The sequence below is a fragment of the Ceratotherium simum genome, chromosome 2 (assembly GCF_057802395.1).
Source record: "Ceratotherium simum simum isolate JZ-2026a chromosome 2, ASM5780239v1, whole genome shotgun sequence".
NCBI classification, from domain to species: domain Eukaryota; kingdom Metazoa; phylum Chordata; class Mammalia; order Perissodactyla; family Rhinocerotidae; genus Ceratotherium; species Ceratotherium simum.
The window spans coordinates 28,777,861-28,803,719 of NC_141901.1; the positions used below are offsets into that span (position 1 = coordinate 28,777,861).

At 43.9% G+C, this 25,859-nt stretch overlaps 1 protein-coding gene across 1 annotated transcript in view; it reads right to left on the bottom strand.

Annotated features, from left to right (window-relative positions):
* The window catches only part of LOC147917786 (NBPF family member NBPF6-like), a 75,110-nt gene extending 60,639 nt beyond the window's left edge, over positions 1-14,471 (bottom strand). Inside the window, exons 1-11 of the mRNA XM_087436579.1 lie at positions 14,436-14,471; positions 14,133-14,343; positions 11,979-12,075; positions 11,210-11,298; positions 10,949-11,139; positions 9,793-9,874; positions 7,734-7,785; positions 6,727-6,948; positions 5,478-5,520; positions 640-946; positions 122-335 (exon numbers count right to left, since the gene is read on the bottom strand). Of these exons, the coding sequence (XP_087292705.1) occupies positions 122-335; positions 640-946; positions 5,478-5,520; positions 6,727-6,948; positions 7,734-7,785; positions 9,793-9,874; positions 10,949-11,139; positions 11,210-11,298; positions 11,979-12,075; positions 14,133-14,343; positions 14,436-14,471 (1,544 nt within the window). The remainder of the gene's footprint in view (positions 1-121; positions 336-639; positions 947-5,477; positions 5,521-6,726; positions 6,949-7,733; positions 7,786-9,792; positions 9,875-10,948; positions 11,140-11,209; positions 11,299-11,978; positions 12,076-14,132; positions 14,344-14,435) is intronic.
* Between the last annotated feature and the right edge of the window lie 11,388 nt (positions 14,472-25,859).

Consider the following 25,859-nt stretch of genomic DNA (forward strand, 5'->3'; position numbering starts at 1 on the left):
AGGTCACATCTGCTATTGGACTGAACAAACGAGGAAGAGAAAAATTAGTGTGAGATTGAGCTAGAATCTTAGCTAGAGAGCAAAAAGGAATAAATGCATCTAAAAGCCATGATGTGATTACCTCAGTACCCTAAGCTGAAGGCCATGGAAACTGCATGTTAGTCTCCACTTGCTGAACAGTAGCTTTCTTTGGATAATCTTCTGTTTCAGGGCACTTAAGGCATTAATGTAGGCAGTGACTTGATATCCAGGATTGCTGGAAGCCCAGCCCTCAAAAGCATCACCGTCCAGCTTGGAAGCGTTCTTCATTCTGAGAGAACCATCCCAACCCAGCTCTGAAAATAAAACCACAGCCACCAGGATCCATTATTATTCATGATCTTACTGTGACTTACTCCTCCACCCAAGAGGGACATTGAATAAGCAGAGTGGCCAGAACAAGAAAGGTCACTGAAAGTCCATGGGTGAGGTAAAGCCAATGGAGACACTTTGATAGTTTCTCTTTTGTTGATCTTTCTTACAATACCCAGTAATGATAAGATAGCCAGGAGGCACGGGAGAGGCCCATTGCCTCCCCAACGCATAACCCCGTGATGACCAACAATGGACCAGAGCTTCATATTCCCCTTTCTCTCTTACCTTGGAAGAGTGGCCATTGGTTTCCAGAATCATAGTTGGCTTCAAAGCTCCAGATGGTGGAGGAAAGGCCGAGTCTGGCTTTGCTATCACCACAATCAAACTGGTCCAGCTGCAGTGGCAGATCACTGGCCACTTGGGTGCTTGGCTGCAGCTGTGCTTGTGACCCTTTCACCTCTGGTCTTTGGAAACTCAAAGGCCCTAGGTGATAGGCCTCCTGGGTGGGAGCTGAAAGAAGAAGTTTCAGTAGGACCAATCCAAGTTTTCCTTTACTAAGCTCACTCAGAACACCCATTTCTGATGACCCTGCCTATCGGTGAAACCACCCAGGGACCCAGACAACAAAAGCAGACATCATGTATATGAAGGAGATGTCACTTTATGTGTTTGCCTGGGGATGCTGAGTTGGCAGGTGCCAGGATACGGTGTCCCTGAAATGAAAAATCACCAACTTGAGTCCAGAGGGCTTTGAATGGGCAGATGAGGTCATGCCTATTAAACTGTTCTTATTAATTTAGTCCTATAGCCTAGAGAGAATGTTCTAGAGAGGCCTCAGGACATGGGGGAGAAACAGATGTTGCTGTGTACCCAGAAGAATAAAAGAACAAGGAAAGAAGTAAGGCCTCAAGTCTTCAGGTTCCAGTAGAAAAGGGAGTTGAGAAACTGTATAACATGGACCAAGTTACAAGAATTTTTGCAACCTCTATGGCCTTTTGACCATCATAGACTGTAATTTTCGACTGCACTCCAACCACCCATGCATATATATTCTATTGCCACACAGGGTAGTAGCAGCTACAGGAAATGCAGTAGAGGTCTGAGTCCCTTATTGGAAACGTAGGGGCCAAAAGTGCTATAGAATCAGACTTTGTGGCTCCTCAGGGAGGTAACAGAGTACACAATCCTCATGTCACACACCCCTCCGTGGGGTCTGGGCAGTTTTCCCTAATCAAACGTGTATATTTCTACTGTGAAATGGACACATATTCTCACAAATTGGGCTAACCAAAGACTTCAGATAGCCTCAGGTCAGGCTCAGGCAGAGTCCTGGCCCACAGGGCCTGCTCCACACTGAGGTGGGCTCCCTTCTCTCCTGCCCTCTACACATGCTCTTTCTCACCAAGGTTTATTTGTTTCTTAAAAGTGTCTTTGCGCATCTGTTACCATTTAGTCTTCCAGATCGCTTACTCTACCTGACTCTCATCGTTGATTCATCCCACCTCCTTCTAACTGCTTTCTTTGATTCTATCTTCTTCTCACCATCCAATGTGTCACCCGTCTTATTACTCCCAATCCAGTTTCATCCCATGCCTGTTCTGCTGTGAGAACTTCCTCTCCCTTCTCTGCTACACACACTCTCAACTCCTCACCTTCCTTTGCACTCCCTCTTCCTTTCCTCTGGTCCCTCTTTCTTCTCTAACATCATTTCCCACCCCTCCCTTCTACAAACCCTCTGGAGTCAGCCTACCCCTCCCTGACCCCAGCCCTGCACCACATGCCTCTTCTAGCTGCCAGGACTTTTTCCACCAGCACTTCTCTCGGGCTGGTATACCCTCCATATTTCCTCGAGGCGCAGTTTATTAATCATCATAATTTGGGACATTTGATAAGATTTTATGATAATACATATTTGGCTAAAGAGTAAACCCTCTTAAATTAACAGATCTGATTGGTGAAAGAATTGTCAAAACCAGGTATCCCAATTCTCAAATGTTATTTTAAATCAAGGTCTAAGATTGTTTTAATTATCACGGCTTAATTGCATCATGTTGTTTTATCTCTCTTTTCCCAACTACTGCGCTTTATTAAACCTATGCTTTAAATAATCTTTGCATTTGCAGGAGAAAACAGAAAACATTGTAGCAAACTTTTAAAGTTCTGGCCCATATTACTAGATTGGCAGGTGGGGAAAGGCCCTCAGTAAAAGATCAAGTGATGATTTACTTCGTGTTTGCAGCATTTCTACAGGGTTTCTTCCTGTACAGAGAGGATGGGGTGGAGCAGACCACTTGTGGCCATGCTGCCACCATACACAGTGTTCACATGTTGTCATCAGTGAACCCCCACACAGGACAGATCCGTGTAGAATTGAGACATTCCCTTCATTTATCTCAACCCATCCCTGTGGGGGAATTTGGCCCCTCCTGGCACATTTTGAGTGATGGCCTGGCAAGGCTATCCCCTATCGCACACATCTCAGAAGTGAGATGTGTGTCTGAGCATTTCTCATCCTCCTCATGGGAATCCAGACCTGGCTGTCAGGGTGACTGAGACAGAGCTGTGTAGCTTTACAAGGGCACCAGGACAACCCTGAGTGAGAGCAGAAAACCCCTTGGGGCAGGGCGTGGTGAGAGACACAGATCTCTCAGCCCTGACTGATTTTCCATTGAGACATTACCTCATGGAGGTGCAGCTCCCCCTGAAGGGGCTGGAGGAGCCACTGGCTCTGCTCAGAGGACAAAGTGCACTTAGAGATTGGAGCTAGCAGATCTGCGTGAGTGGACACAGGAGTTCTTTGGACCAGTCTTCCAACTTTTCTGTTTAAGTTTAAAAATGTTTGACATGATTTGATACAAAGCAAAAAAGAAAGGGTGAGCACCATTCCTACTTAGTCCCTGAGAGTCCAATTGCTGAGAGCAGGGGACGGGGCCTGAACAGGGGAGTCAGGCTGACGTGGGGCCCATGTCCCGCTACACACTGGCCGGGTGTCTTGGGCTAGTGTAGTGACCTTGCTGAGCCTCAGCGCCCTTGGCTCTAACATGAGATACCACACCTACTTGAGGACTGAATGGGTTACAGCATCCATGGAGCTCGCTTGCTAAGGGTCATGGCGCACACAGATGCAAAAGAACTGTGTGTTACGTTTTTGTTCATGAATTATTGTGATCCTCAGAAAGCCCTTGATTCTTTGCACCTCGGAGAGCAATGGCAACCAGGAAAGAGAATGATCCTAGTGTGAAAAGGCACTTACTGAGAAAAAAGTTTGAGGGACAAATTGTTCATGGCCAATTTCACTATAAAAGAGTCAGATATAGCAAGGAGCATCACAGAGTTTCTTGCTCTTCCTACAAGATGATTTAATGAATAAAGTCTCCTAATGATCCAACTGCTTCTCCCAAAAGAGAAGTCCAAAAAATAGCCTGAGTGAGAAGAAATGAAAACTGTGTTTTAATCTACATGCTCTGTGAAATTGCTGTCCCAACGGGATCTTGCTCAACAGAAAGGACTTTTTTGGAGATTATGGAGAGGGGAATGACTCTGCTTTGCTCATAAATTAGGCCAATAGTACCATCAGGTACACTGGATGTCGATAGTTACATAACATTATACCACTGAGACTAGACACATGATTGAAGGTACAACCCACACACAGAAGAAATCAATGGTGTTGCACAAAGGAGGGAAGAAAAACACCATGGCTATTTGTGGATGAAGAAAAATCAGAAGGAGAGCTTTGGATTCATTGAAACCACAGGCACAGGCAGGACTTGGTGTTCAGGATTTGGTATCTATATGCTTCAGTGGGTGGTAGGTACCTCAGGGGGGAAAACGTGGAGCTCAGAAACAATATAATACAAGTTATAAATATTGAACAGACTATAAACTTGTGTGGAAAGCCAGAGAATAGTTGAAAACTATTCAGGAAATACAAGTAGCAACATCATTTCATGAGTATGAGAAGACTTATCTTGAATAAAAGAGGTCAGTTACATAAATTACTCCAGGTGACATAATGATGGCCAAATTTTGCCATTCCTCCATTTCCCCCCTATAACCTGACTTGATATGAACAGCCTGCACTTGTGAGAGAGGCCAGGTGACAGGAGCAGAGACTGGGAAAAGAAGAAAGTTCTCTGATCACAAGATGCCTTCTTAAAATTAAATCCAACAGCACAATAAAAACCAGTACAAGTCTACAGGGCCTGTGTGCAGTGAAGCATCTCTCAGCCAATACGGGTGGTGGATTCAAAGAACATAGAGGCTACTGGGGACAAACAAGGAACTTTATGCGTTTTACAATGGGAGTACTCACCCACTACATCCAGGGCTGAGAAGACTTCTCGTCCATCAAATGCCAATGAAGAACTTCTGTAAGACCTATAGGAAGATGAAAGGTCATGGCCAATTGAACAAGTAAAATAACACTCATCCAGGGTGTCCTGTGGGACGTCATTAACTTTTATGGTGAGCAGCTCCCTGCTGAGGCTGGTGGGGTAGGGAGGACTAAACAAGAGGGATTAGGAAACAGAGAGTCCAAGAGCTGGTTACGGTGGGAGGGATAGGAGTCCAGTCACAGAAAACAAAAGAGAAGTCCCCATCAAGGGAGAGAAAGCAATTCTTCTCCTTCCTGGGACAGAGTGAAGTTGCAAAGGGAACAGGAAAGAAACAGAGATCGAGAGATAGAGAGAGTGAGAGAGAGAGAAGAACAGAGAGTGAGCAGAGATTGCTCAGAGCACTGAGCAGAAAACGAGCTGGTGAGGAAGGAGATTGAACTCCCCCAGGACAGGAGGATCATGACACACATACACTCAGAAAACCTTTGTGGTGGGGTCAACACTTTTGCAGCAATTTTGTTGAACTTTACATGCAGCCACCACGTGAACACATGCTTTGGGAGCACTGTAGACCAATAGAAATCTTGTGTCTTCAAGGTCTCCTTCTTTAAATACTGGGCCAGGATATGGCTGATATTCACTAGTGATTTTCTTTTACAATGAAATACTGCCACTGGGGTGATGCCAAACAGGCAGAGGCAGATACATGTCTTATCTGTTTGTCATACAAAGAACAGAAGATGAGAGCATAAGAAAACCTGTGACTGATGAGTACACCTGTCTCACCTGACTGCAGGTCACTGAATTGGAGAGAGATCCATCAAAGGGCCTATGGAAGTACAACAATTCAAAAGAGACAATGTTGGAAAAGGGACACTTTGTGGTTATATGAATGGGTAAAATAGGTCTATTCAGCACTGTCTGATTTCCTTGGAATTGAGGTCAACAGGTGTCCCCTTTAAATGAAGAACCAGGGTTCTTCAGAGTTACCTGGAACATATGTGGTTTTGGTCTTCCTCTACCTTAAGGTCAGTATGTTTTCCTACAAATAAATTTGGACAGGTCCAGTCACAGTAAGTAGATCCCCCTGCATCTTTTAATAATCTAGTGTCCAGTCCTAGCACAGGGACATCAATAGCCTTATTGTGACAACAGGATATTGGAAGAGGAATATCCCAGGAGGCCTCAGATGGTGTCTTGTGAAACTGCCTTGGTTTGCTTTCCTGAGCCAACGGGCAATATCTCCCTGATCTCGTAGACCCTCCTCACAATATCCATCCTTAAGTCTGTGTAAACACTGAAAGGTCCTTGTTTGCCACCTATTGTGCTGAACTAGCCTAACTGCATTCTCATAGAATTCCTCCAATATTCAGCCTTCTCCTCTCTGATGTGCTGGTTGTTGATGGTATAGCAGAATTAAGACATGGAGAGTAGAGTCATGGGTGGAATCTACAAATCTTGGGATCAAAATGAGTCTTTCAGGCTACGCAGAAACACTATCCATTCAGGGGGTGGGGAATGCCAAGGCACAGGTTTGCTTCAGGGAAACATGCAAGCTGGGGAATGGTAGAGGTGTTTAGGGTCTGTTTTCAGAGGACTGCTTTGGAAGAAAGGCCAAGGTAAGGAGACAGAGAATGGGGCTAAGAACAGTGAACCCTACGTGAAATCTTTGATGAAGACCTAGGCCAGGATGCCCAGTGCACTTGGCAGACAGAGAATCTGAAGGGACAGGGTTTGGGCTTAAAACTTCAAGGGTTGAAGGTGAGAAGAGACATTTCATCCAAATTAGGAAGTCCCACAGACACCTTCTCTGGTGGTGCCGTGGAGGTGAGTTGAGTTTGTCATGCCTGCCTTGGATCCAGTGATCTGACAGTGGGGCCAGTGTGACATGGGGCATCTTGGCAACATCGAAGGAAGCACACCCCCTTGAACCACCCGATATTTGTGCTTAAACTGAATCCTAGACCCTGATTCTATTCATTTTTTTTCTCCCAGCACAGCCATAGACGTGTAGTATAAAGAATATAGGTTCTACTTTGGAGTCAGTTGACGTTTTATCACGTTGACTACAGAGTCCTCACTGTTAAGGTCTGGAGCAAAACATATTCCTAGTTTCTCAAATGACAACATGATGGTGCTCTTACACGACCAGTAGGAGTCCGACAGGCCAAGAACAACCGAATAAGTCCAAAAGTATTCACCCATTGAGTTCTGTTGGATGGCATGCTCCAGCATCTGTGGTAACTCCCTGCTGAGCCTGTCAGGGGAGGAAGGATTGATGATTAACCCAAGAGCAATAGGAAATCATCACATCATATCTGGATTTGGTGGAAGGCATCAGGGAGTGGTCAAGAAAGCAAAGGAGCTAACCTAAGGGAAAAGATTCCCTTTTTGGGGGACAGAGTGTGTTTGTCACAGCACAGGAGATAGAAATGACAGTAGGTGCAGAGTGCACTGGCCAAATAACAAGGTGATGTGGGAAGAGACTGAATTATCTCTACAATGTTCAGTCATGACTCACAACACAGAGTCACGTATCATTGGCGTTTACTCTTTCATTTAAATTGCATTGAGTTTTTCATGTAGTGGCCAAGTGCACAGAACTTTTGGGTCACTCTAGTATCCCTGAAATCTCATGCCATCAAGGCCTCTTTGTCTCGACATTGTGGCGTGATATAATATTTTTGTCTACTTACATTTCCTGCAATGAAATACATGTGAACATGCTAATGCCAGACAGGCAGAAAGCAGATATGCATCTCACTCTGTAAACCACACAGGAGGGAACGAGTGAGTGCAGGAAATCGCTGTGACTTTTTAGTTCACCCTGGTCAAGTGACTGTGTTACTAAACTTGAGCAGCTAATAAGAAATGGGAAACAATACACGTACCACAATGAAAACAGAAAACGTTATGAAAAAGGATAATTCGTGGTTGGCAGAATGGACGATACGATTATATTCAGCACTTTCTGCTTTTCCCTGGATCTGAGGTCTACAGATGTCACCATGAAATGAACAGCCCTCAATTATTCCGAATTACCTGCAGGCAATTGGCTCTTGTCCTTTCAGCCCCTCACGGTCTTTTTGGTTTTCTGCAAATAAATTAAGAGAAGGACAGTTACATTAAGCAAATCCCCCTTCACAAATGCTCAATCCTGTCTGCAATCCTAGCACAGGAACATAAGTAGATGTAGGGTAATTACAGGCTACTGTGAGAAAAATGTTTTAGGACGCCTTAGGTAGGGCCTTGTGAGAAGCCACCTAGTTGGCTTTCTTGAGCCATTGGACAAATCTCCCTGATGTGACTGGTCATCATCAAAGCATCCTCTGTCCTGAGTGTGCAAACAGTTAAACACATCCTTTTCCCCAGAGATCCTGGGGAACTACCTAGCTGCTTCCTAGAGGGTTTTTCCATCTGAAATGCTGTTTGTTAACTGTTAGAAGAATTGCACATTGATGAGTAAAATATACACACTGTCAAATCAAAAGAATCTTCAATGCTTTAAAGAAACAGTGGCGATTCATGGGGTAGGGAAGTTCCAGGGCCCTGCTTGCTTCAGTGAAACATACAAAGTGTGACAGTGATGCTTATGTTCAGTTCTCAGATGACTTCTGAGATGAGATAAGAGAAGACAAATGAAAGGAGCTAGACTCTGGGTTGAGAGAAGTGAACCAGGGTAGTGATATCTCCAAAGATGTAGATTAGGCTGCCAACAGCCTTGGACACACAGAGAAACTCAAGGGACATTGTTCAGGGATGCAAATCAGAGCATTGCATATGAGATAAGAGATTCATTCAACATGAGGAGGTGTAAAAGTCACCTCCTGTGCCCGAGTTGTAGAGGTATATGTTAGTCTGGCAGGACCATCTTGGGTCCAGTGATTGCCCAGTGGGACAAACATGAAAGAAGTGTGGCCCTAGACTAGGAATTGAGCAAAGTTCACTGACTCATGGAATGTCTTATTTCAAACTCAATCCTAGAGCCTGGTTCAAATAAGTATTGAAGTATAGGGTCTGCCTATGGGGATTACATCTCATAGTCTAGACAGGTTGTGGGGAACAAAGAACACAGAGGCTACCTAGGAGACGAGTTGGAGATTCACCCGTTAGAATGAGAGCATTTACAGGCTACATCCAGAGCAGAGCTGACTTCCTGTTCATCCAATGCGAATTTGTCATCACTGCAACGCTGGTAGCATTCAGGCTCTTCTTGTAAAATTGAAGGAGTCAAAACACATTCATCCTCTGAGTCCTGCAGGACTTCCTTCTTTTCAACCTCCTGCAGCTCCATGCTGTGCCAGGTGGGATAGGGATGACAGAAGATTAAACTAAAAGGATCAGACACCATGGCATCCTAGGCTGGCTTTGATGGGAGGCATAGGGAGTGGTCACAGAAAGCAAAGGTGGAGTTCCCTTTAAGTAACTATCCTCCTACGTGAGGAGGAGAGCATGGCTGCCACGTGGTGGGACGTGGGAGAGAGATGCAGCGCAATCGCCCTGTAACCACTGATGAGGGATGAGACTCAACCATCCCAGGATAGTACAGTCTTGACAGCAAGCACAAATGGAGAACCACAACTGGTGCCCCCATCACGTGCCGCATCATGTTGAATTTAACTTAGAGTGCAAGTGAACACAGCTCTGGAGGCATTGTAGACTCCCAGAGATGGTGTGCCTTCTAGGCCTCCTTCCCTTACTTGTCACATGACAAGTAAGTTTTTTTTTTGTCTTGGTACTTTTTTTGGCATTTCATTTTGCTAGTTACTTCTTTACTAATTCCTTGGCTAGTTAGCTTCCTACCAAGGACCTAAGACCACTGTGTAGGAGGTAGATATACATCTCATCCTGGTGTTCAGTTCCAGGAGAGAATAGGTATTTTCTGTGTATGCAGGAAATCCTAAGGCTGGTGAGTTCACCTTGGGTCATACTTACAAGTATCAGAGACAAGAGACACCATGTTAATAGAGCCATTTCATTGCTGGTTGAGTGAATAAAATCAGTACAATCTACAGTTTTGCTCATCCTTGCCTCTGACATCTGTGACTCTCTTGACCTCACTTACTATTCTCTCTGAGTCCCTCTCCATATTTTAACCCACCCATTACCAACTCCAGATTATTCATTGCTACCTGTGGGTGAGTGCCTCTTGTGCTTGTCATCTTCCTCATCTTCATGATTTTCTGCAAATAAAGTCAGAAATGTCCAGTCAGCTATTTCCCACTTCACTCACTATAAACACAGTGGTTTCAATGGCCAAAGAGACATGAATATCTATGCATGAGTTGGTATTGTCCTGAAGTCCTAATGCATTGTCTTTAAAGAACTGCCCCACCATGGATTTCTGACCCATCAGGCAGTGTGTCTCTGATCTGGTGGATCACCATCGTGGCATGCTCTGCCTGACACTCGGCAAAAGTTTAAACTGTCTTCTCTTCCTCGTATCACTGGATACATGTCCAGCTTTCCACTTGACTCCTCGACTGTGTCTTCCATTCTGTCACAAATTCTGCCAAAGGTGCAGACTCTATGTCCCTTCACAGCTCTCACGTAGAACCTGCTCCTTTCTCTAAGGAGGGGAAAAACAGCCGTGTCCCACAACCCTCCAGCTGGGGACTTCATGGGCCCTCCAAGTTGGCTTCTGTGTGCTATCAAGGGAAATTCTCTCTATGGAACGTTCTCCAGTCTAAACAACTTTCCCACCACCAAGTTCTACAACATCAAGTACCTTGTCCAACCCCACACGGTCAGGGACCTTCTTTTTTCTGAAGTGCATTCATCAATATTACCACATTTGATGACCACAGCTACCACGAACAGATTATTGGATCCATTTTACAAGTGAGGAGATGGATATCGAAGAAGTAAAAATTAATCTCTCACCCACTGTTAGTAAATTCAGCACTCAGTCTGGAGCCTGGGAATGTCCAGGCCCAGACCAGGGCTCTTTTCACTCTAACAAGCTGCCTCATGTCACGTGCTCCTTTCTGTGCTCTAACACTATGTGGGTACTGCCTCCTGCCCTAAAGGTCACACTGCATCAGGAAGGGAGCAGACACTTGGAGCAGCATGAACTCCACCCTGTACATTTCTCCTCTCTACTCTCACCCAGTCAGTCCTGTTCCTATCATGGCCCCAAGTGTGATGTGGAAACCAGGACAGCTTGTGAAAACATTTTGAGGGGAGATGTGGAGTCTCTTGTGAGCCAGGCACCTTGGAGAGCAGTTCAGTACAGTCAGGGCCTGTGGCCACCTTACCTGGGCTGAGCAAGTGGGCAAGGCCTTGGCCAGCCCGCATCCCTCAGCCAGTTGCTCTGAGAAACCCTGCCTCTGACAGTCATCAGGGTCATCGTGGGTGAGGAGGTCATTGAGGTGCTGATGGAGTAGGGCCAACGCATCTCTCCCTTCCTGTAACATGTGCCGTAAATAGGTCAGCTGCTGCTCCTGATCTAGAATTCAGATATTGTATTCCCTAAGGTGGGAGAGAAGAGAACATTTGAGTCAAAAGGGATGAGTCACAGATTCTAAAGATTTTCAAGAAGATTTCTGTGAGAATTTCCCCCAAGGAGTCCTCAAGGAAGAATTCTGGCAGATGTGTGGTGACTTGTCTATAGCAAAGAGAAAGAAGAAGGTTGTTTAAACATAGGCTTCCTCTGGATCAGAGAGTGCTCCTGTAAGATTCCTTGACATCCCAATAATTGTTTTCTTCATCAACAAAACCAGCTGTCTTCCAAAACCTGCTTTAAAAACATGTCTCTTCAGTTCCTCACTTCAGCCGTGCCCATTTCTATGTTGAAATACACACAGTGCATTATGCAGTGAGTGGACACCAAGCCAGACACAGAAATGTGGACAGTATAGCTGATATTAACTGGAAAGAACACGAGACAGACAGGGTCAAGGAGACAGTATTCTTTTGAATGAAAAAATGACAAACTGTAGTGAGTCAGGAGGTGAGTGTGATTAAAGGTAAACGAGGTGATGATCATGCAACATTGTGAATGTACACAATGCCAATGAATTCTTCACTTGAATTGGTGAATTTCATGTTATGTGAATTTCAGCTCAAAAATTTATAGTTTTGAAAAAAAGAGTGAATGAGCCTCTGAATAACTGGAGTCTGTAATTTTCCCATTATTTTTCTCTAATTGCTTTATAAATATTTGTGCACATGTGCCTGCCATGTACATTTCTGCCTTCTCCTGGCCCGTAGTTGCTCCCTGCTCCACTTCAGAGATTCCTACACCTTCCCGCCAGCCTTGGCATACACAACCCTCCTCATCTGAGCTTCTCAGCTAGCGTTGACTCCTCTGCCAGCTTCCCCTCCTCAAGATGCAGCTTGTCCCCCAGCACGGATTCAGTGATGTCTTTGCACTCGCCACACTCTGAGAAAAGGCAGAGAGGCCTGCTCAGTGGAAAGCTGGCCATGCTGCTGTGGTCACCGCCTTCAACGGAGCAGGCAGGGTCCATCCTGGGACAGACATAGCCCCAGCACCAGGCTCTACGCTGGGATTTCCACATCTTATTCCTCAGCCTCCCGACTACTACATGGCATTTGGTTACTCCCCATTTTAGAGCTGAGGAAAGAGAAGCTCCAAGGCACAGAAAGTAACTAGACAGATTAACTGGTGTTTGGCAAGGTCAGAATTCACATTCCCTGAGACTGACCCTGAGTCAATGGGCCACTTGACCAAGCCTCACAGCCTCTTAAGGGAAACACTACGCAGGGGCATGGATTAGCGATTTCCTGTATGCTTGGGAAGGCCCCTCGGACTACACTGACTGTTGGCTGCCTTCAGCCCAGTTCCAAGGTCAAGTACATCAAAGATATAAAATTTTATGTTGATGTAATTCTGTAAAATATAATGCATTAAACCATAAATGCCCAAAGGAAATGGCACAGATACTAATAAAGTTCGTGTTGAATTAAAAGTAGTAGAAAGAAGAACTGATAAATATTGTTTACTCTGTGCCAGAAACTGTTCATGAGCTTTCCAGCAATCATTCATGTAATTGATTGCAATGACTTAAAGTGTAGGTGCTATGACAGCACCATATTAACAGAGGAGGAAACTGAGGCACAGAAGGATACGGAGCTTGGATTTGAGTACAGGAAGCCTGGCCCAGAGTCCATGCTCTTTACCACTGCACCGTGGGACCAAGGTCTCAACACCAGGGTCTTAACTGACATCTTCCTTCTTTATCATCTTCAAAATTTGTTTCCTACAGTTATGTTATGATTATAAGGAAAGAGGTAAATAAAACTTTGTTCTTTCCCAGAAGCTCATCTCCTCACTTTCTTAAATAGCAGGCTTCAATTTTTACTTTTCTCTGTGTCAGTCATTTTTAATTACCCCCCACAATGGTTTATTGTGGAAACACAATAAGCAATTGTAGGAAACAATTGTAGGAAAATGACACAAATTCAGCCTCAGAGTTGTCAAGAGTACTTCTCATCAGTCTGTTGTGCATGTGCCCCGGTTCTCATGATTCCTTTTGTGACTATAGCCCCCTCATAGAACAGACAATTGCGGTTCTGATTGTGAGGCTCACTGGGGGAGGGAAGGGCCTGCCGCACACACTGGCTTGAGTTTTTCCTGGGGCTGGTGGTCTCCTCGACTTACCCTCATTCTCACTTTGGCCACATGTCTTGTAGCCCAGACTCTCATGGTCACCTGGACCTGCTGGCCCTGAAGCCAGCATCCTGCATCTCCGAAGGTTCATCAGCTCAAAGAGAGACAGAGGGGGTGGTACACAATCTCTGATTTCCTCAGAAACACCTTCAACCTCACCACAGGTGTCCAATGGCTTCCTTGGACTCAGGAAAAAGAGCCTGTGCCCTGGAAGCAGGGCTTCTCTCACCAGGCTGTTTGTTCCCTGTCTTGATGATGTCACTCATGAATACCACAGTTTCCGTGAGGAGCAGACTCATCTTTAAGCTCCTTTAAAGCAGGTCCTATCACCTATTTTCCCCAGTGTGGACTATCACCCAATTTCCCCAGTGTAACTGGCACAGTACTTTGCCAGTGGGACCTGAGAGAAGCTGGAGCTGATGGAGTTCATTAGTCCCAGACATTTAGGCCAACAGTGATGTACGATCTGATACAGTACAGAGAGGATGCTGAGAGAAACAGTTTAGTCCTTTCCTGAGAGGAACAGGGTTGTGTGGCTCCAACAGGAATCAACATCTGGGACTTGAACTCTAATCCAACCCTACACATCACTGAAAACCTGGAAACATTGCTAAACTCTTTGTGCTTCAGTTTTTCCATCCCCAGCCATCTGAGGGTAAAATACTCACTTCTGCCTTCCCTGGATTGTGGTCAGAATGAAATTTATTTTGACGAAAGGAATAGAAGATAAAGTCTGGAAAGTGTTCAGTTTCTTAGAGGGAAGACAGTGACCATTCATCCCTTGGGTGACCGTGACCCTGAGGGCTTACTGTATTTCTGCAGCTCGTTAGCCAGGGATTTGGCAGTAGCTTGGGATACAAGAAATTTCTCCATGAGGTCTCGGAAGTCCTGCTCGCTTCTTGTCAGCTGGGAATGCAATTTCTGGTTGATTGCATGGACCGTCATTTCTGCCCTCGGATCAGACAAAGGGCTAAGACACGCTGACGTGGTGATGTGTGGCAGAAGATGTAGAGCCAGGGACTGGGTAGACAAATCCAAACACGTAATGGGTTAAAAACAAGTGAAATCACATAGGTTTAATCAGGACTGAGGGGTAACGATTCTTAACTTACTGTTGGGAACAACTTGATCAACACTTGAGAGTCCATAACCACCAAAACAAGAGTCAAGATGCCAGAGTTCAGAGCTGAAGGCACTGCCTGTAGCTTAGACGCTGACAGGAGTGATGGAGAGAGGACCCAGCGTGTCAGTTAACAGTCTGGAGTTGCCATAACAGAAGTGGAAGGTGGGGGTTGTCATGGAATCTTAGGAGCCCCTGCCCTACAGCTGCCTAGGCCAGGCTGATGCACAAGGCCACCTTGTCTCTTCTGAAGGTCACTACCCCTCAGCAGCCACTCTCAGTAGTTGTCTCCCCTTGTGCTGATACCACTGACCTATCTATTTCCAAAACATATCTAGGAATAATTCTCACTGTTCATTCTCATGTGTATAAAAACATGAAGGCAGAAATAAGTGTGTGTCTGCAGTGGGGTTCAGTGACATAGAAGCTGAGGTTGAGAAGAGAGAGTCAGGCAGGGAGGGGAAAGTGATGCCCTAACTCCCTCTCACTTTCTTGGCATCCATTCCCACCTGGGTCTTGTGAGCCTGAGACTTGGGAGCATTTAGTGCTGCTCCTTTTCTCTCTGTGACCTGGCTTTGCTTCGAGCCCTCCTTTGCTCTGCTAATCCATCTCTAGGCACATCCAATGGCAGAAATGGTGGCTGGGCTCTTCCACAGGCTCCCCTGAAGTGGTGATGGGTGTCACGATGTCCGTTACAGTCTGGAGTCAAGAGTGACCCACATTTTAGGATGGGTAGCTGCTTTCCCACCTCATTGAAGTTGGCATGATGGCAAATGACAGGAAGGGATAATGTCCCTTTAACTCGGGAGTCTTATGTCTCAGTGACTGTGATCTACTGGGCTGAACTCTCCTCAACTTGAATGGATTTGCTAACTTTCTGGTTTCCTGTTAAGTGGCTAGAATATTTGTAAGATTTTCTTACTTAAACATCTCTGCTGAAGTTTGAATTAATAGTAATATGATTTAATTTTTAAGGTAAGAGGCTTGGGGAAGACTGGTCCCATCTGTGAACGAAAAAGGGTAAATTTAACTTCCATTCAAAGCAAGCTTGAATTTGAAATTAAGACTCTCTCTGTTTTCAAGGTGGGCTGTCGGGTGCCTCAGGCCCATGTCCCCAAGGGATGTGTCTCTGCTGAAAACTGGATGAGGTTAAAATGGGGTCAGATGGGCCAGGTCCCCTTCAATCCTAGAGTCCTCCAACAGTTTCTCCTCTGCCTAGAGACTGGATTGAAAACGTCCTTATTGTTCTGCTCTGTCCTATTTTTGTGTTTTGGGTAAAAATTATACAGCTCAGTGTTTCCTACCCCCAAGCTGATCATTATAAAAATCACCTGGGAGAGTTAATGCATGTTCAATACAAATACAAGTTCATAGTCCTCATTTGTAGCGATTCTGATTCAGTGGGCTTAGGTGGGGCCTGGAATCTATTTGTAAAAGTTTCTCAGATGTGCAGTCAGTTTGGGGACCTAGTGATATCACTGACCTTCCTCAGTTTTGGGGAAGATAACTTCATATATGTTGTTACTTTTAATCTTCACAATCAACTTGTGAGGAAAGCGTTATATTCCCTTCGTTTGCAGATGAAGAAACCGAGGCACAGACAGGGTCTGTAACTGGCCCCAGGTCCCCTTGCTGTAAGCGCTGGAGCCGGGTGTCAGGGAGAGTCCCCTCCACCCCATAGCCCCCTCCCACATTTTCCAATTCACTCTGTGTCAGGTCTTTCCATGTAGGTGTTTCCTGCCTATACCTCAATTCTGCCAAAAACTTCCCCAAGTTAATATTTTCATCTGATATATTTCTTCACAACAGGGTAACAGCATCCTCTTCCCGCCACTGGCTATTAATTTGAGACACGTTGCTTAATGAAAAGACAAGGCATGGAAATGTGCAAAACACATTGCTTTATAATTATTATTGTTATGATGATGATGATGATGGCATAATTCAGACACTGTAAAATCCATCATTTTGAGTATAATTCAGTGACTTTTAGTCTCTTTACAAGGTTGTGAAACCATCACTACTATCTAATTCCCGAATATTTTCATTACCTCACAAAAGCAACCCTGTACCTATTGGCAGTCACTCTCTATTCTTCACCTTCTCCCAGCCCTTGGCAATGACTTATCTACTTTCTCTCTGTATGGATTTGCCTACTCTAGACATTTCTTCTAAATGGGATCATACAACATGTGGCCTTTAGTGTCTGGCTTCTTCACTTAGCACAATGTTTTCAAGGCTCTTCCATGTCTTGGTGTGTATCAGTACTTTATTCTTTTTATGCCTGAATAATATTTCTTTCTTTTTTTTTGTGAGGAAGATCGGCCCTGAGCTAACATCCGTGCTAATCCTCCTCTTTTTGCTAGGAAGAGCAGCTCTGAGCTAACGTCTACTGCCAATCCCTCTCCTTTTTTTTCCCCCCCAAAGCCCCAGTAGATAGTTGTATGTCATAGCTGCACATCCTTCTAGTTGCTGTATGTGGGACGTGGCCTCAGCATGGCCGGAGAAGCGGTGCGTCGGTGCGCACCTGGGATCCGAACCCGGGCCGCCAGTAGCGGAACGAGCGCACTTAACTGCTAAGTCCTGGGGCCGGCCCCTGAATAATATTTCTAACTTTATGACTAAACTAAATTTTGTTTATCGATTCATCAGTTGATGAACATTTGGGCTGTTTCTACTCCTGGCTACTATGGAGAATGCTGGTATGAATATTTGTGTACAAGTTTGTTACCGTACGTTTTCAATTCTTTTGATATATACCTAGGAGTGGAATTGCCATGTCTACATCAGCACTACATTTAACTTGAGGAACTGAAATACTGTTTTCTAACACCATTGAATCATTTTACATTCCCAAGACTAATGTCACGTTTATTCTTTTCAAGATTGTTGGGTTATTCTGGGTCCCTTGATATTCCATATTAATTTTAGAATGGTTTTTCCATTTCTGCAAAAATTACTATTTGGATTTTGATAGGGATTACATTGAATTTGTATATCGTTTTGGGCAGTATTTTCATGTTAAAAATATCATCTTCCAATCCATGAATATGGATGTCTTTCTATTTATTTAGAGCTTCTTTAAATTGTTTTAGCAATGTTTTGTAGTTTTCAGTGTACATGCCCTGTGGCCCCGTGGCTAAATTTATGCCTAAGTATTTTATTCTTTTTGATGCTATTATAAATGGAATTCTTCTGCATCATTCTATTTTAAAAATCTTTAGAAATATCCTGTAGTTAGAAGTTTTTTTGACTATATTTTAAAAGCAGTGTCCTTCAAAAGGGGAATTTAAGCCATTCACATGTACTGTCATAACTGACGAGTTTGATCTTGTTCATAGTGTTCTTTCCCTTTTATTTATTTAACAATACTAAGAGCTGAAACTCAACACTGTACAAGACCACCCCATTCTTGCTCTGATGATGATGTTTCCAGCAAGAGAGATGGAAAGCTCCCTGCTCTTCCTTCTTTCACCCTGTTTGTTATAGGGACCAAGTGGTTTTGCTCTTTGATTGTCCTTCTGATTTTGAAGTTATATATTTCCATTTTATACTAGTACAGAATACCATTTTATACTTACGTCAAGAATAAATATTATCTGGGCCGGCCCCGTGGCTTAGTGGTTAAGTGCGCATGCTCTGCTGCTGGTGGCCCAGGTTCAGATCCTGGGCGCGCACCGACGCACCGCTTCTCCGGCCATGCTGAGGCCGCGTCCCACATACAGCAACTAGAAGGATGTGCAGCTATGACATACAACTATCTACTGGGGCTTTGGGGGGAAAAAAATTAAAAAAAAAAAAGAGTAAGTATTATCTAATTATCCCCTATGTATTATAAGTTAAACTCAATTTTTTTCTGTGCTTCATCCCTAACTTCCTAGTTGTAGTGATAAAATCGATTATTTTATATCAAGTTTATTGTTCTTTTCATATTCCATGAGTTCCCTTTCAAGAATTAGTCCTGCCATTATATTTAGTTTCACATCCATATTAAAAATAAAAATTTTGGTGATTCTGTTTAACTAATTTTGTGCCTCATTACTATTTCTTTGATTTCTTATTTAAAAAATTTACTCAAGGGTTTGTGGGAATGATTCTTTTTTCAGGAAGTGTATCTAATTGGTATATGTTTTGGGTTCTTGCTCATGTAAGACTATACATCTGTGCCTTGTAGATAAATGACAGCTTAGCTGAGTATAGAAATTTTATGCCACCATATTTTCTCTCAAAATACTAATTTCTGCTATTTATTGTGTGGAAGAGATATCTGATGCCAATATGTATTTCTTTTTCTTCTCTTTATTTTATCTATGGATAATTGCATTTTTTTTTTTTTTTTAATATCTGAAAGTCATAAATTTCCTCCCTGTAGGGCCAGGACCTCTTATCATTAATCTTGCATTTGTTTTGTTAAGCCTTTAAGATTCAAACAGTCTAGTCTTTTTCTTGCTGGTCTGGGAAACCATGTTCCATTATGTGCCAATTAATGCTTCCCCTCTTCCTGCTTTCTCTTCTTTTTCTCAAATCTAGATGTCTGAGTGCATGCCTGTGTATGTGTGCATAATTTCCAGTTTTGTCCTTGGGTAATTCTGGGGAATTTAATCCTGTTTTCTATGATTTCTTTGAGTTTTTTTTCAGGATTCAATCCCCTGATTATTGCTGCTTTTTAGACTCTCACGTGTTTTATCCATATGTAAATTTTCCTGATATCAGATCATGAAATCTTACTGCTTCTTATTGTTTCGTACATTCTGTGTTACAAACACATGTGAGAGGTTTCTAATATCTTTTTTTGAGTTTAATCCCTTGTTTACTGGAGTACACTGATTTGTGGAGGACTATTTTCTCTGATTTCTCAGGTTGGTCTCTTTTATTTTCAATTGTTGTATCTTCCCTTATATTTCATGATGTTTTGATTTGCTCATCACAGAGAGAGCTCTAGGCTTATTCACAAGGGGAGGTGAGAAGGGATTGGTGAAGAGATTGTGTGGAAAGCTATTAAAATCTCCCAGGCTCAGACAAAGTGAGAAGGGGCAAAATTTGATTTATCCTGGTTTAAACTTGCTGGAGCATATGTACAACAGATTGGGTAGAATAGGATGGGGCCAATGACCAAGGGCAGTTTTCGCAGAAACATTTAATATAGATATCTTTCTTTTCTATGAATGATTGTGGCAACTGAAAATTAGGACACATTCTTTAATGCTCCTTCTGGGTTGAGGCAGTGGCTTCCAGCATGGTCACCTGTCCCAAGGGAAAGTCAAGAGCAAGAACTCCATTAACGTCCCTACTCCATGCACTTTATACTTACGTTTCCCAGAGCTGCTGTTGCATTTGGATTTACCCTCCAACCCCTGCTTCAGGGTCCTCCAACTCAGCTCTAGTACTCGCTGATCTCAGTTAAGGATGTTTGCACGGTTCAACCAGCATTTTTCCTTTGACTTAGTTGGCAGGCTGATCCTTTTCATCCAGTGAATATCTTACCAGGTTTCACATGTATCACCTCTGGCAGAAGCATGGTGCCCTCCCCTGTCTATAATAGAGAGACAGATTGCTCCTTCTTTTTTACCTTCCTCTAGTCATATGCTTGTGTTCAAACTACCATCTCTATCCAGAAGACCTACTGCTTACTTCTGGAGTACAGGTGGCAGTAGTCCACTCTGTCTCCCTAAGACTGGGTCGGAGACTGACACTACTGTTCTGACACTCATATTCCAGAGACAGTGTTCCCAACTCACCCTTCATTACAGGAATAATTAACTGTGGATCCAAATTGGGTATCTGTGTTTATATGCACCATGCCATTGAGGGGTTCTGGAGGAGTTCCTCATGATTTTTCTATGGCGCAAAAGCAGAATTTGGAACAAGGTACAGAGTTCAATTTACCTTTCTTTTTAAGATTCAGACTGGAGTGTAGCATACAGAACAGCCTATATACTTCAGATTATTCTACAGAATTGACCACTTTGAGGAAACTCACCATAGATCCTCAGAATCAAGCAGATACAGAGCATGGCTTTAAAAAAAGAGTTCCCTGCATCTCCCAGGAAAGGTCGTGTATGGCTAAAGAGTTGTTTTCTCATCCCCCAGGCTGCTGAGCCTAGTGCTGGTGTCAGAATCACTCAGGAGTCCAGCACACACACTGGGGGGTGGTTCATCTCCAGTGTCTTCTCCACTCTCACAATCACAGAGACTGCAAGCCACCAAAGGTACAGGAGAACAAAACAAGTTACCCCAAACCACCCGACTCCTTGCACAATCAGTGCTCCCATCTCCACCCAAGTTTAACGTGTGTGTAGTCAGTAACATCCCAGTTCCATGCAGAAATATTGCCTAGGAACCCCCAACGCCCGGCAGTCTTGCTCATAATGAAGTTCAAGAACAGAATGAGATGAGAGTCCAGCTATGGAGCAGGCGGCAGTGGGCAGAGGAGCAGGAACACAGATTTTGGAGTTAGACCCGGGATCTACACCAGTCAGTCATTTGATTCTGGACAAGGTTTTGAACCATGTTAAGGATCAGTTTCTTCTGCAAAAATGGGAATAATATCTGCCTCACAGGACCATTTTGAGAATTAAAGAGAACAACTTGGTATTGTTCCTTCTCTTCCCTAGACAGCACATACTGTTATTTCCAGAGCCATAAAAAATATAAGCCTATATCTGGAGGCCTAAAGAATTGGTAGAGAACCTGAAAGATACAGACTCTACTGTGTGTCTCTTCTTTCTCTTGGTTATGGTATCAGAGGAGATACGGCCATGTTTTCTTAACTTCAAACAACGAAAAAAGATGATGTAATTGGGAGATGGGAAATCGAATTTGAACAAAGTTTGCAAATCTTATTTTCAAATTTTGAAAACAATAAAAAACAGAACAATTCTTGTTTTAGAAGATTATCGTTCTGTTAAGAGTCTATTCATGTATCCTGACCTTAGTATTTTACTACTATAGTCAATTTATCATGTTTTATTTTTCATCTATTATTTTCCATTCATAATTCTACGCTGATGAGAAGTGGGGTCCGGAAAAGTCAATTCACTATGCAGATCCTACCTACTTCGTAAAGAATTTGAGGTTGGTTACAGCAGACAGACATTAAAAATGAAGCCCATTAAGACAAGAGTAAAATTCTATGAATCAAGAAATAAAATGAGAGACCAGATTACAGAAGGGAGAAATGTTGAAGACCTGGGCCGAGGGATGCGCCTCATTGAATGGGAAAACTGATGTCGGTTCAAACGGGCCACAGCCCTGGCCCCTCCGCAGTCAGTGTTCCCTCGAGAAACTTTTGCCTAACTGAACATACTGTCACGTGGACCTTAAAGGGAGCAGCCTGAGGATTTCAGTTGCATTGTAAGAAATGCAGTTCTACCTTTGGCTGTTACTATCAACCCTGGAAGACAGGGAGAAGTCGTTCTGTAAAAGTACACAGAGGGGCCAGCCCGGTGGCGCAGCGGTTAAGTGCACGCGCTCTGCTTTGGTGGCCCAGGGTTCACAGGTTCGGATCCTGGGCGTGCACTGACGCACTGCTTGTCAAGCTATGCTGTGGCGGCATCCCATATAAAGTAGAGGAAGATGGGCACGGATGTTAGCCCAGGGCCAGTCTTCCTCAGGAAAAAGAGGAAGATTGGCAACAGATGTTGGCTCAGGGCTAATCTTCCTCACACACACAAAAAAGTACACAGAGATTTAGCCAGATTGGACGTCACAGGGGATTGAACTTGGGGAATCTTCAGGGAGGGCGGCTGTGGCCCCTGATGGAGCTTTTTGCACAGGAGATGCGTGGCCAACCGTGAACTACCTGCAGTACTTTTATTTCACTCTCATGGTTCTCAAGAAGTGGTGGCCACTCAACCACCTGGGAAGCTTTTCTAAGTCCACATCCTGCCAGTCTTCCCCCAGATGTGGCCCTGCCCAGTGGGGTGGGGTGGGGGGAGGGTGAAGCATCTGCTGGGAAAACTTCCCAGTGAATGAGACGCGTCCCCTCTCTGTGGCTGCAGTGCTATTTCAGGCTGTTGACCGAAGAATCCATGTTCTCATCCCCAGGATGTGCTGGTGGGAATAGTTAAGACCCCAAGTTGTTTTATTTACTTCTCTGCTGAGGTAGGTTACAGTAAGACCTATGGGTTGTAACTAACTGAACAATTATTGATTCATCTTCCATGTCCCAAGCTCCAGCCCAGGTATTGCAAATACAACAAGTCAGACATGGATTCTGCCAGCTCTGCCAGGTAAAGCTGATTCCAGTACCCAAGTGAGTAAGTGCTACAAGATCAAATTTAGCATTAAAGCACAAAAACAATTATTTGAGACATCTACTCCCTAAAAGTAGTTTCTGGTGCTCCCACTAAATGCTTCATTTTAAGCAGTCCACGTGTCTACGTCATGAGAAGCAAAATGCAGGCCCCAAGGAACTGAGGTGCCCCTCACACAGGAATATTTGCTTTATTCATTGGAGGCTGACAGCCCTTTCCCTAAAATTGCCATTCCGAGGTTCTGCATAACAAATTGTGAGCAGAATGTTTCTTCTGGAGACGTCTTGAATCTGGTTGAGGCCACGCTTTCAACCTAGACAGAAAATGCGTGGTCAGGCCTGGGTCCCGCCTGCCTGAGTTGACCACATACTCAGCTGTAAATGTGTAGTGGAGAGGGAGTGGCAGACTGAGGGCACTCACGAGCCTCACGCAAGTTGTGCTAGCAAATAATTCCCATCTGTGGACCTAAATGCTGAGGAGTCCTTAATAAATGAGACAAGTCAAATCTTTGACCAATTTAGGTGAAATACAATGTGTTAAGTCTCAAACTTGGTAATTCTTCAGGTAAAGATGTTGGCCCAGGCCTGCATTTTGAGAAGCTGGTGTATAGTTTCAGGGGGTTCCTCGCAGACTAGTGTGTCCCTATTTTGAGGCAGCTTAAGAGTTTTCCTTGACACAAGAAAAGTCATATTTTGGGTTTATTCTAAAGCACTAGTGCTCCACTCTACCCTCCGATTAGATTCACTCAAGGAGCCTTTAAATTAGTGATTCTCAGGAATCCCAGCCCTACAAGGTCTGGTTTAACTGTTGTAGGAACAGGGTCTGGACATTACTTGTTGGTTTTAAAGTTTCCCCAGGTGATTCTAACGTGCAGCCAGGGTTGAGAGCCGCTCCTCTGTGGACTGGTTTCTAGGAGGCGTTACTACTCCAGGTGTGGTCTGAGGACCCCTAGCATCGGTGTATTAGTTTCCTGTGGCTGCTGTAACAAATGACAACAGACTTGGCGTCTGTCTTAGTCTCTTCGGGTGCTGTACCAAATACTGCAGACTAGTCAGCTTACAAACAACAGACATTTATTTCTCTCAGTTCTGGAGGCTGGAAGTCCAAGGTCAAGGGGCTGGCAGATTCGCTGTCTGGTGAGAGCCAGCTTTCTGGTTCACAGACGTGCCTTCTAGCTGTAACTTCATTTGGCAGAAGCGGGTGAGGGACTTTTGTGGGTCTGTTTTGTAAGGACACTGATGCCATTCATGAAGGCTCCGTGCTCCAGACCTAATCAATTCTCTGTGGCCCCACCCCCTGTCATCCTGGGGGATAGGATTTCAACATAGGAATTTGAGGGGACACAAACATTGACACCATAACAGTGTCTCAAAACATCACACACTTATTCTCATAGTCCTGGAGGTCAGAAGTCCAAAGTCAGTTCCACTGGGCTGAAATCAAGGTGTTGGGCTCCCTCCAGAGGTCACTAGGAGAGAATCAGTTTCCTTGCCTTTTCCAGCTTCCAGAGCTGCATTCTTTGGCTTGTGGCCCCTTCCTCCATCCTCAAAGCCAGCAGCGTAGCATTTTGCTTTAGCAGTCACATTGCCTTCTGCTGTGGTCACATCTCCCTCTGCCTTCCTCCTATAAGGATACTTGTGATTACATTAGGACCCCACCTGGATAATCCAGGGTAATCTCCCAATCTAAGATCTCACCTGCAAAAGACCTTCTTCCATATAAGGTAACATTCACAGGTTCCACGTATCAGGACTCAGGTATCTGGAGGCCACGATACAGCCTACCACAAACAGCAGTAGGTGGAACTAGAAATGCAGAACCTCGGTCCCCACCTGAGACTTGATGAATCAGAATCTGCATTTTAACAAGATCAGCAAGTGATTCACCGACACAGTAAAATTTGAGGAACATGGTTCTATTGGATCCGTACCAAGGAATTCTCCAATAATTGAGTCCCATGTCAAATACAAACTGAAGGAGTATTTTCTCTAGGAGCCTTTTCAGGTGGCGGTGGGTGATCAGATGACAAATCCTTTTCCTGAACACTATAAATAAGTGCTCGTCTAAACGACAGCAGTCTCCAGAATTCTCAATGAAGCCACAAGCCCTAAGCATCAGGATGTCAGAGCTCTTGTTTGTTGCTGATAGTTCAGCACCAGGCTTGCCACTGGGATATACAACAGTTAAGTTTTTTAAAAGCTACATAAGGAAGGTAAATTGTATAAACATAAGCGTGTTCTGCTGCTAACATCAGTTTTACTCCCCCTATACAGGTTTTCTTGGGCAAGCAAGTCAGGATCGGGGTGGGTAAGTTCCTCCATGTTGTCTACACTGTGGCAATTTGTTCACCTTCTGCTCGTGTGTAAGGGAGAGGGAAGGAAAACTAGTTTATTGACCACAGACCCCAGTGTTATGCTTCTCCCATATTTAAGCAACAAGGGACAGAGTTTAGCCCTTTTTAAAAATGTTAATATCACAGAAGGAAAGCAGAAAAGAGCTAGCTAATACTAGATCCAAATGAAATTAAAAATGGCCTCTGGGAGTCAGAGCAACGACTCAAACCTCTGAATGACTAAGGGAGAGACTGTCAAATGCCCTAACAGTCCACAGGAGGGCAGCAGTGCTACGATTTACAAAGCCTGACCATGTTAGTGTAACCTTTGCTGGATGAGCCTGGAAATGATAAAAGCAACGCAGCTTAGAAAAAAAATCTGTGTACACTCACTCAATTTTGCATTATTTCTGGAAGTCAGTAGACTATGTTAAATCCTGCTCTTGAGTACAAATATGCAAACGTTTTAAATATGCAAAAAAAATTCATTGTTGGTTACAATGCTAGCTGTCAGGCATTGTTAAGTTTTAGAATACCAGAGCTGTCTATTTTTCTTAAACCCAGAATCTACTTTAACAATGCAAATTCCAATTCCCGCCTATTCCAGGTCTCTTCAGCATTCTTGCAGAAGATTTTCATTGTTAGTCACCTTATAAAGCTCTCTCCATGTATCTTATGCCAATTAAAAAAGTATATTATGGTCTCAAGTTAACGTCAAATGAAATTTGATAAAATGATTTCTTTGTTTATAGTCAACCTAATTTTCATCCAGTTGGTATTAGAAAGATTGCTTCTGTTTTTATAAACAACAGATAGCCTTGTTTGGTTA